This window comes from Varroa jacobsoni, unplaced genomic scaffold (assembly GCF_002532875.2).
Source record: "Varroa jacobsoni isolate VJ856 unplaced genomic scaffold, vjacob_1.0 contig04832, whole genome shotgun sequence".
In the NCBI taxonomy this organism is placed as follows: Eukaryota; Metazoa; Arthropoda; class Arachnida; order Mesostigmata; family Varroidae; genus Varroa; species Varroa jacobsoni.
The window spans coordinates 5056-15185 of NW_019215358.1; the positions used below are offsets into that span (position 1 = coordinate 5056).

The 10130-nt window shown below is 37.5% G+C and overlaps 1 protein-coding gene across 5 annotated transcripts; it reads right to left on the reverse strand.

The window, feature by feature from the left end:
- Positions 1-1404: 1404 nt before the first annotated feature.
- Nemp (Nuclear envelope integral membrane protein) lies at positions 1405-9692 on the reverse strand. 5 transcript variants are annotated; one of them, XM_022854794.2, is made up of 7 exons: positions 9486-9692; positions 8254-8425; positions 7376-7859; positions 6933-7064; positions 6315-6448; positions 4624-4779; positions 1405-3703 (listed from the first exon to the last, which is right to left on the reverse strand). In XM_022854794.2, exons 1-7 carry the CDS (start codon positions 9535-9537, stop codon positions 3427-3429), a joined length of 1407 nt encoding a protein of 468 aa, XP_022710529.1. In that variant the 5' UTR covers positions 9538-9692; the 3' UTR covers positions 1405-3426. The 5 variants fall into 5 exon arrangements, with proteins under 5 accessions (XP_022710529.1, XP_022710531.1, XP_022710530.1 ...); XM_022854796.2 differs by lacking the exon at positions 9486-9692 and adding an exon at positions 9334-9427; XM_022854795.2 differs by lacking the exon at positions 9486-9692 and adding an exon at positions 9122-9268.
- Between the last annotated feature and the right edge of the window lie 438 nt (positions 9693-10130).

Consider the following 10130-nt stretch of genomic DNA (forward strand, 5'->3'; position numbering starts at 1 on the left):
CATGCACAAACGAGTTAAACAGATACTTAAAGTAAACACAGAGAAATATGAACGAGTCTAAAGATATATATATATATATATATATATATATATATATATATACTAAAAACAAAAATTGTCAAAAGAGTACGGATGTGGTAAGTGAATGCAAAGCCGACGAGTAGTGAAAGTTGGCCTGGTGGTTGCATCAGATGCAACGGTCTCCTAATAAAAATAATAATAATAATAATAGCAGCAAGGGCTACTGCAGAGCCTGCCGGCTGTTGCCTGGAATCTTCTTTTTGTATTTTGCCTGGCTAGCAGCGTGTCGGGTTCCCGATAGTGGGAAAATTGTATGTCCAATAGAAGCAAATAAAGAAAACTACTGTATAGAAAAAACGAAAAGGTGTCTTTACTTCAATAAATTTATTGCATCCCCGTGGTAGCCTAATAGGTCACGTATTTGCCTGTTAATTTTAAAGGCACATTATGGACCCAAAATATACACACACGTTTCATGTCGAGAGCCAGCCGTCTGACGGAACACCTAACGGCCGTACGGACATAAAAACCCGAAACATTTACTAAGTAATAGTAAATTGTTTGGTCTTTTTTCGGTTTCGTCTAATCTCAACCTGGTATTAATTTCATTGTAAGAAAACTAAACGTTAAAAAAACCCTTGTTTCTGGAAAATTGTACGTTTCTTTGCGCGAAGTGTTTTTTTCTGGACTCCATTTTACCTCTGTAGCAATATCACATATTAAACCATCTGCCAAACATTCTGCTTACTGAATTTAGGTGTCTGACAAATGATTGTGCGTATGTGTCTAAACAGAACCGTGACTAAGACCTAAAACAGCTGTAATCTTCATCAGATATTCAGTTGAATTACTTCCATTGTTAAGTGAAACATGTGACACAAATATGGCTGCGTTTTACGTAAGAACCTATAACCGTCACTGTTAAGGTAGCTAATCAATATATATTATACCATATTTATTTCCACGTACCCATAGGGAAACCTGAGTTGGTAACCTGCTAAAAAGTTTCACAGATGATGTATTTCGTACGGCCTTTACGTCTTGTCATCTTAATGTCTAGAGCAAGTAAGTTAGTACTTTTAGAGGTTGCATATCTTCCTTGCAACCGAGGCTTCAGTATTCGATGAACTATTGGTAAATTATTAGATTAAATTAGAGTAGATGATTAGTGAACAGTTATCGAGACAATAGGAAAGCATTAGGCTCTATCTCCGAGACATGTTCAGCATGCGCACAATGGTGGAACTCAAAATTTCGTATTAGTCCGTACGAGGTCATTTGGCAATCGGTTTTCACTTGCATTGCAGAAAACTCCGCGCGGAACAATCTTTCCGCGTTATATAGCAGTCATACACCCGTATGTTGAAAATGAAAATATGTAAAAACCCTATAACAAATACATTCTTTATTTGACCATTCCATGTGTGAATATACTGGCTGATAAGCATCACTAGTAATCAAAGACAATATATACAATATTTACCTTCACGCGCTAACTGCTCCAATTTGTACGCATTAATCTGTTAACAAAAAAAGTAACCCCCGTTTCTATTTATTGGATCTCTTATCTGGTTTCCCTCTAACTAATGGTAAAGTGTTGCATACCGCTTTAAAGCTCATCATTTTGCTCGGTTCACGGAATTTTAATCCAAAATGGGTGGATTCACCTAGCAGTTATTTCTTTCAAAAGTGACTTAAACCGGTCCTCTTTAGGTTCTCACTCTCAGCTTTATATGAACATCGTGCTGCTGGCAGCTTATTGATCTCGGCTAAAGACGAAAAAAAAAGTGTTATAACCGCTGTCTTTTTATCCTTAACTGCTCGTATCTGGGGTCAAAATTCCACAAAGAATATTATGATCTGAACAAGACGATGACCCTGGACCTTTGTGAGCGAAGAAAGAGCGATATGACATTTGATCATTAACAAATGAAATATCAGGAACAAAAACTTATCTAAAACATCTGATTAGCGATGTCACACTGAATCGACTCTAGCGGCAAGTTGACAGATAATCCCATAGATTTTCTTTTATAAACACGGCATTCACACATTTTCTTATAACATTCATCATAAATACATGCCTTTCCACATATAATTCTTTCTTGCAGTTGTATCGCACTAATCATTAGCGTCATTATCATCATAACTATTATTATCTATAATCTACATTTTGGTCTTTTCTAACACTAACTATACAGTCCTCACTATATGCTATTAACAATGAATAATATTGTCGACGTTATTCCTAATTTCGTCTCGTTGTCGTAATCTCGTCCCTCATATTATGTCGTACTATACACAAGGTGACTTCATTGCCCTACTCATATAAACTAAATTTTATGTTTAGACAGACTAAAGTTTATCTATAGATAGTCAACAACAACGATGTTCTCCAGTGCGATTTTCTTAGAGCTTCACGAACTGGCAACAGGGTCATAATCTGACTGATATTACTTGCAAGTAGCTAGAATCAATGTCAAAGATTCTTCGAATACGCTGAGTAGGCCTAACGAACAATTTGCTCTTTTCATCCAAAATCATTAGATTGTTGTCAGTATTAAACCATATAAATTCATATTTACATAACGATTAAGTTTTACGATTTCATGGTCACTTGCTTGTAGATCAATGATATGTCGCTTTTGATGAGCGAATTTTCATTCAAGCTAATGCCACATTTTCAAACTAAAATGAATTCTTTACAGGAGCCCCCCAAAACCGTAAAACAGTTGACAACCTGTTTAAACATCTTCAACATAACACTCAGTTTTGTGATTTTCTTTTGTTGTACAGGCTTGTTCAAAACGTGCCTGTGCAGCAGCAAGGATATTCTCTTAATATTCTTTTGCAAAAAAAAATACTCACTGGAGTTTCTCAATTCCTAGTCCGCTGCATCTATCTCACATTCATTCATGGTCTAAAAAAGGTCCCCTCTTAATCAATGCACAAAGAAAGACAATGAGGCATTAAATAGCGTACATCGGATTAAAACATTGCTGAATGTTAATTTCCAAGGCAGTAGCCAGATAAGGGCTAAGCCGACATATCCAGATATATTATAACTCTTCAGAAGAAAAAAATACCGTGTGGTCTCTTCTCGTCGTTAAGACTCACACAGAAAGCTATTCTAACGAAAATCAACTTTATTAGCCTGGATAATATGCTAATTTCTTTACAAATATACTCACTCACTCACTCACTTCGTTAACGAAGCATTCAGCTGCTTCTTCTAATCTAATTGAGGCAACAGTTATTAACCGACTTATGCTACTTAAAGGTTTACAAGTGAACTCACTCGTTGTCCCACCCTTCAGGCTGATGTGTATCTCCGGATTAAACCTGCATACCTGACAGACTTACTTATTAACCAAGCCTCATAACCTCGACATCTTTTTGCTAATTTCACGTCCTGTGAAGAATAGTGTTTCGCAAATGATTTCCGGTATGGTTACCATTTGCTAATACGCTCGACGCGCTTGTTAAATACCGAGATGCACTCCGCGCCCCTTCAGCCAACAGATTTCGTCGTAAAGCAATGTCAACATCATGTTCGCCATCATCATCATCAGTTGTGTCGTGAGTGAGAGCTGAGTCATCATCAAAATGTGCTCCGGTCGTCTCGTACTCCAGAATTTCCGAATCTTGAAGGTGGCTCTCGCCCAACACGAAGCTGCCGAATCTGTGGTGGAAAATGACAAATGAACGGGAAATAAAAGTCACTTATATAATACGACACAGGGAAAACGCGTTATTTAATATGAATTGAGTCACCGCAAGAACCTTGCGGGAAATTTAGAATCAAAACGTATTCTGTTTCAATACAAACTTGTTCACGATTCTGCTCACAGTAATAATTCAGTAAAGAGTGCGAGGGATAGGCAAGTGGAGCATCTGTGGACTTCACGAACAAAATGCGGAACAAGTGTCAATTAAAGATTCTTTTTCAGTCAGAAAACGATATGAATCAATACCCTCATCTCCTGACAGCATTTAACCACTGCACTAACTTCTTAATGTGATCACACACACACGTACTTTGCATCACTATTGTTAACATAATACTCCTTCACACCGACAATTTAGGTTTTGCCTGTCACTAAATCTCAATCGACAAATCAAAATTGGGTTTTATTTGACGTGGCACTTTACTTGTACAATTAGTGCTTCTTATATTTTCCGCAAACCCTCCGATGTTTTATCGGCATACATAAAAAAAAAGACGATCATACAAAATCCTTGTAATTTCTAAACATATATACGACAAAAAATATTTAAAAAAATACTGTATTGTTTTCAACGTTGATTTGTACGGACAGTCACTGCTATTAGCTGTAAACTAAAACGTTTTGATTCCTCATATAACCCGTCTATAAAAGGCCAGGGTCTTAAAAGTTCTACCATAACAAAATATAACCATATGCTCTTCAAAAACTGATACATTCTTTAATAACCATAAATAATACACGAAATGGAAGGTAAATGGAGCAAAATAACGAAATGATGTGGACTATATAGATCTATTAACACAACTTAGAAATTACAATCCTTTGGAATCAACGCGGTTTCTGACTTAATCGATCTGACGATTATCATCCTTACCTTGATGGATTTCTTAGTCGTGACATGACCTTCCAGGCGTCGCAGTCTGGAGATCGAGCAAAATCTCGGAGTCTTTCTAGCTCTCTTGCTGTGGTTTCGTCGCCCTGCCGAATGTACTCCTCTTCTGTCAACATTCTAATAGTCGGCTTAAAAAACCTAAGCAATTAAACAAAAATCAACACACAATTCATTAATTAATACAGCATTATACTAGGGTTTTTGAACATGTCACTATTGATATTTAGCTTTAGCGAAACCGTGGTTTGATCTATCAGGCCGAAATTTAATCGGATATTGTAATTTATTCAAATAATTATATAGTGTAACACGCCAAAAATTACCGCAAACCCCTCGTCAGATTACTCGACAATATTTGCAATCTGTACCGGATAATTGGCGAAATTAAGTTTCCTGTAGTCTTAAGAATTAACCTCCAGTATATTGACTTTCCACTGTTTGATGCATTCGATTTCTAAATGTTATTAAGATAATGAACGACTACAGAACAAAAGCTCTGTTATCGTCTCATGGAAAGCGATTCCTGGCTTATTTTGCACATGTGTATAGCTGCTTACAATAAATGGTGAACATGTAGATTTTTTCAGGCTACGAGCCAACATCGAAATAATCCAAAGAGTCCATATAATCGAAATAATCTATGCAGATTCTTATAACTTTTGTCAATAGGATTATTGCTTGATCTCTGGTCAGGCAAATGTTTGTGGTATGACGGAGGTCTTTTTTTAAGTATCCGAAGTGTAAAGACATGAACATCAGTACATTTATTTTCATACGTTTTGTGTGATACAGTATCATCCAAGAACTTCAACAAATAGGTTTGCATGGCCCGCCTTTGATATCTAACAGTTGTGTAAATTAGTACAACACTATTTAGAACTCTTTACTCAGTGAAAACTTCACTTCAATGAGTAAAGTAACTTTTGTTAAACAGTTTTCTGCTTAATTAATCAATGAGCTTATAAAAGAATGACCAAACAATTAGAAAGTAATTACTGCTTATATTTATTTCACTAATCGACGACCCTATCTCGTCGTATATATATATATATGCATATATATATATATATATATTCACATAGAACATGAGTCTGCTTCGTTACAGACAATGTGACGTCGGAATGATGAAAGAAGAGTCTAATGACGTTGATGGGAGCACGTGAAGTACAAGCTTGTCTAGTGCTATCCTATTTGATTAAAACACATATATACAGATACAAAAAAAAGCAAGTTTTTGCGTATGAGTTCATGCCATTATTTGGAAATCAAAAAACCTAAGCAGCAACATCTGACAATAGTGGCAGTAATAATCCACGCAAAAGATGTTCCCGAAACTGCTTTCACCGTTTAAGATCACCCTTTCGAGGAGTTGCGGAGTATGGCTGTGATCGCCTTGGCGTAATTTGAGAGCGACCGTTGCGTTGTTCATTGGTTAATGGCTTTCGACGGCGTAACTGTTCTTCATCTGAACCAGAATTGCTGCTAATACATAGCCTCCTTTTAGTTTAGAATTGAGTAATTTGACTGCTTGTACCCAGCAAATAACGCTTCTCAACATCCGTTGAGGCAAAAAAGATCATGCCAAAGAAAAACGTATATATTTTTTTTAATTAAAGATCATATCGAAGGTAACGCAAAAAGTAACAATTTATTTTGACTTAATTCAATTTTACCTTCGTTGCAACCATGTTGTGAAGCGAGCTTTCATCCTGGCTGGAAAATTGTAGGCAAGTAGAGCGATTATACAGAATGCGAGGGTCACTTCTGGTGCATCCGAGCTGAAGTATACTCCATTTAATGCTACAAACTGATAATTAGGCAGACGGAAAAACAGATACAGAAAAGTTCATTAATAATCTTTGCCTTTATGTAAGCAAATAGGGTTGATTAGAGCGGCTATAAGACAAATCTTTTTTCTATTTATATTTCTCAACATACCTGCTAATTCGAGAAAGTAGGGGCATTTTTAAGAGGAGTACGGCTCGAACATTAGGTAGAAGACATCATGTACCCTAAATACATACCTACCGCAGTATATTAGAGCTTTGACATTAAGCATATCTCTTCTTTAGATTTATAATTATACAGCTGTTTTGATAAGCTAGGTACCTATTTCGTTGTTCTTGTGTTTCACTCTTTCCTAAAATTACCATATTAATTGCAAAAAATAAAAGTAGCTTTTCGGCTGTGCTATTTCTACTTTGGATAGTCCACTCTAACCGGCTATTTCTACGTTTTCTTATTTCGCTGTCTGCTTTTGATACAGTATTGAATTGAGCCATTTTACTAACTTGCATGAGGATCTGCATCGTGTCGATTGTGCGTTCATCCTTGGGTGGGCCAATTCGGTAGCAGATAAGGAATGCAATACCGGCGGACAGCCCGATGTAGGCAAGGAAGTAATGCTTATAATGACAGAATATCTGTGATCGACAAAAAACAAAAAAAAAATAAAGTTTGCGCTATTAAAAATGCGATCAGTACTTTCGGAGGAAAGTATGCTTTTCTACTTCAACTCATTTCGGTCACCAATCAGACCATAGAATGGAGAGTTGTCGGGTAGCTTGCTGATTGGCTTACCTATCAGGAAATTATGCTTATTGTACTTTACGATGAAAAGCCACAACCACGCAGCAGTGTTTTTTCGACGAGCTTTTACAACAGCCTAAATTCAATTTTTGTTAAAATGCGAAATAGCAGCGTGAAAGAGGCTTAGTGCAACAGCGATCTATACCTCAAATTTACTGTTCCACAGCTGAAGTAGCAAATAGATCCAGAACGACCATCCGGTGACAAACATTGCCGCGACCGTCATTCGGCCTCCGGGAAATAACCGTTTGAGTAAGAAGATCAAAAGAAGAATCGAAGCTAGGACGCCTAGCAGGGCTCCGCCGGAATAAAAGATAGCCGGACTATGAACAAGGTTTCGTGCGTAGAAGAATAGAGCCAACGACGCAACGCATTGTAGCAGGCGAAAATAGTCGATGTTGTATTCCCGAAAGACAAAGCTGTACGCGTAGCTACTGACGATGCCGATGCATTTGTTGGTGAACGGCGGGAACGATACGTGCTTTCGCTGGAAAAGTACGGGAAGCCAGGATTGGGAGGCATTACCGTGAAGGTAATGGACTTCTTGTTCGCTTTCACCCTCATACAGGGCATAAGATGGTGGCAGGATGCGGTATTCCAAACGGGATGACGAAAACACTCCAAACGGGCTAAAAACAAATAATTTATTGGTTCATTATCATAATTAATTTAGCTATTCGGGTTATATATGCAGAGAAATATTATGGCCCACCATTATTACACGTAGTGCAAATTGTATCTGCTAAAATCTGCTGCTTTTTGTCGATTTGTGATGAAAGTCGTATCGTAAAATATCGATGAAATTCAAATGACAAGCAGTCTTTATGCACAAGAATGGCTGTTGGGCTGTCCTTTTCGCAACTTTACATTAACCAGTTTCATGTCGCGGCGTCTATCTCATCTCATTCTAACAAGAGCAGTGCATATTGTGAACCAAGATTAACAGAGACATCACTGTAAATGTAAGCATAGTCATCTCATATGACTGATGATATCGGAATATCTATCGTGCAGGATTCTTACGAGTAAGGCCGTGCTCGATAGCAAAAAATTTCGAGCTTTCCTTCACCCGATCCGCTGTAGTTCGTTCCACCCTTTGATGTCAACTCAGTCACTGGTACAGATTTCTGGGCGTCACTTTGATCCAGTAAAATGGTGACTGCCAGAAGAAGGAGCATGTAAGACAGCAAATGCCCTAAAAAAAAAAGGCACGACGTCCAAAACACAGAACAAACAAAAAATATAACACGAAAAACGTTACACAGATATCTCAAGATATAACCGCGTTTGTTATTTGTAGACTAAAAAACATGCAACGCGTTCTACGATGAGCATACGTAAGCAAGCTCGATAGTTAAATGTTTATTAACGAATAAGCGGATGATACTTTAAAGATGCCACAACGGACTCACGATGTATACAGCGATGCACACATCGAAGAATTCCGTGTTTACTGAAAACGCTCGAACATCATTATTCACTGTTTTCTGATATTAATCACACTGGTTCAAGCAATATCTTATCAGTAGATTTTACTCGTTAAAATTAATGTACATTGTATATGTAACTTTATTATGGTTAGGTCTGATGATAATTATATTCGATAGTCTCGTTATTTCGCCCTTACTGAAAACAAATGACAGGCTCCTTTCCAAAGTTTAAGTGGCGTGCTAGTTGCTCAGCGATAATAAGCAATTCATCTTGTTGAAGACGAATAGAAAGTAAATGAGACCTAAAAAAATCAACTTGTTTCAGTTCTTAGGTTTAGGGAAGCTTAGGCACTCCGAGGAAACGAACAAACAGCCTCAGCAGCTACACTTAGGGTCAGAGCTTCGAAGAAACATGTTCTCGTTGTCGATTGTCCCGATAAATTCTTCTAAATCATACGTACGCATGTTCCATTAGTAGCGTTTTAAACTGCAAATTTCTGCAACGCTCCTTGTTACAGAGCTTTCTTAATGCTGCGACAAATCTGAATCCCGATTTAGCCGCTAACAGTTATCCCTCCAGATTACACAACAATTACACAACATAATTCAAACAAAATAACGTCTGCCGCAAAATTCCCGCCTATCCACTACCTGCTGGTAACTTTGCTCGCACCTTCTTAAACGTGAAGGAAACAGTGTTACGTGGTTCAATTGTTTCAACGATTATGCGTTGACAAATAGAGCAAAAATACCGGTTTTTTCTTCTAATCTCTTTTTACCTAGGAGCGTCCGATATTCAGTAGACACTCCTAAAACATGACGTACCTCTATACATGTTGCCACCCTTGCTTTGCCCAGGCACTGCACGTAATAACATACAGCGTCCCGAACACTGTTTCACAATAGTATCTGCAACATGGACGGTCACCGGGCGCTTTTTTCAGCAAATCGTTCAAACAGATCCCACTACTCGAACACCGTTGAAATTTGGAATGAACCGCTCCGTCTGTTCACAGCGGATGGACGCATGCCCGCAAATAATGTACACAAACACAAATTGGCGCGGGTGATCAAGCGATTCGTAGCTGCTCTTCCCTTGAATCATCAAAATGCAGTGTTCTTGTAAGTGCAGAAGTTATTAGTGCTCAGACATCTACGCATTACGGATAGACTAAGAATTTTATCACCATTTTTGTCATGCCCATAAAAGCGTAACATTGCGTGACTAACGGTGAACGATCTCCATAATTGGCGTTGCAATCTTAGAGAATTCAAAACCGAAATAATTGTTTTGTAGATCTACACAGCAGTTCATCATATGAATATGTTATATTATATATATATTATACCACTTCGTTTGCCTATTTAAAATATATATTACGCCGTTTTTGCATCACAAAGTTGTCATCTTAATGTATATATATACATCTTATATTACGCATTATATGTATATATATAATAATTATAATT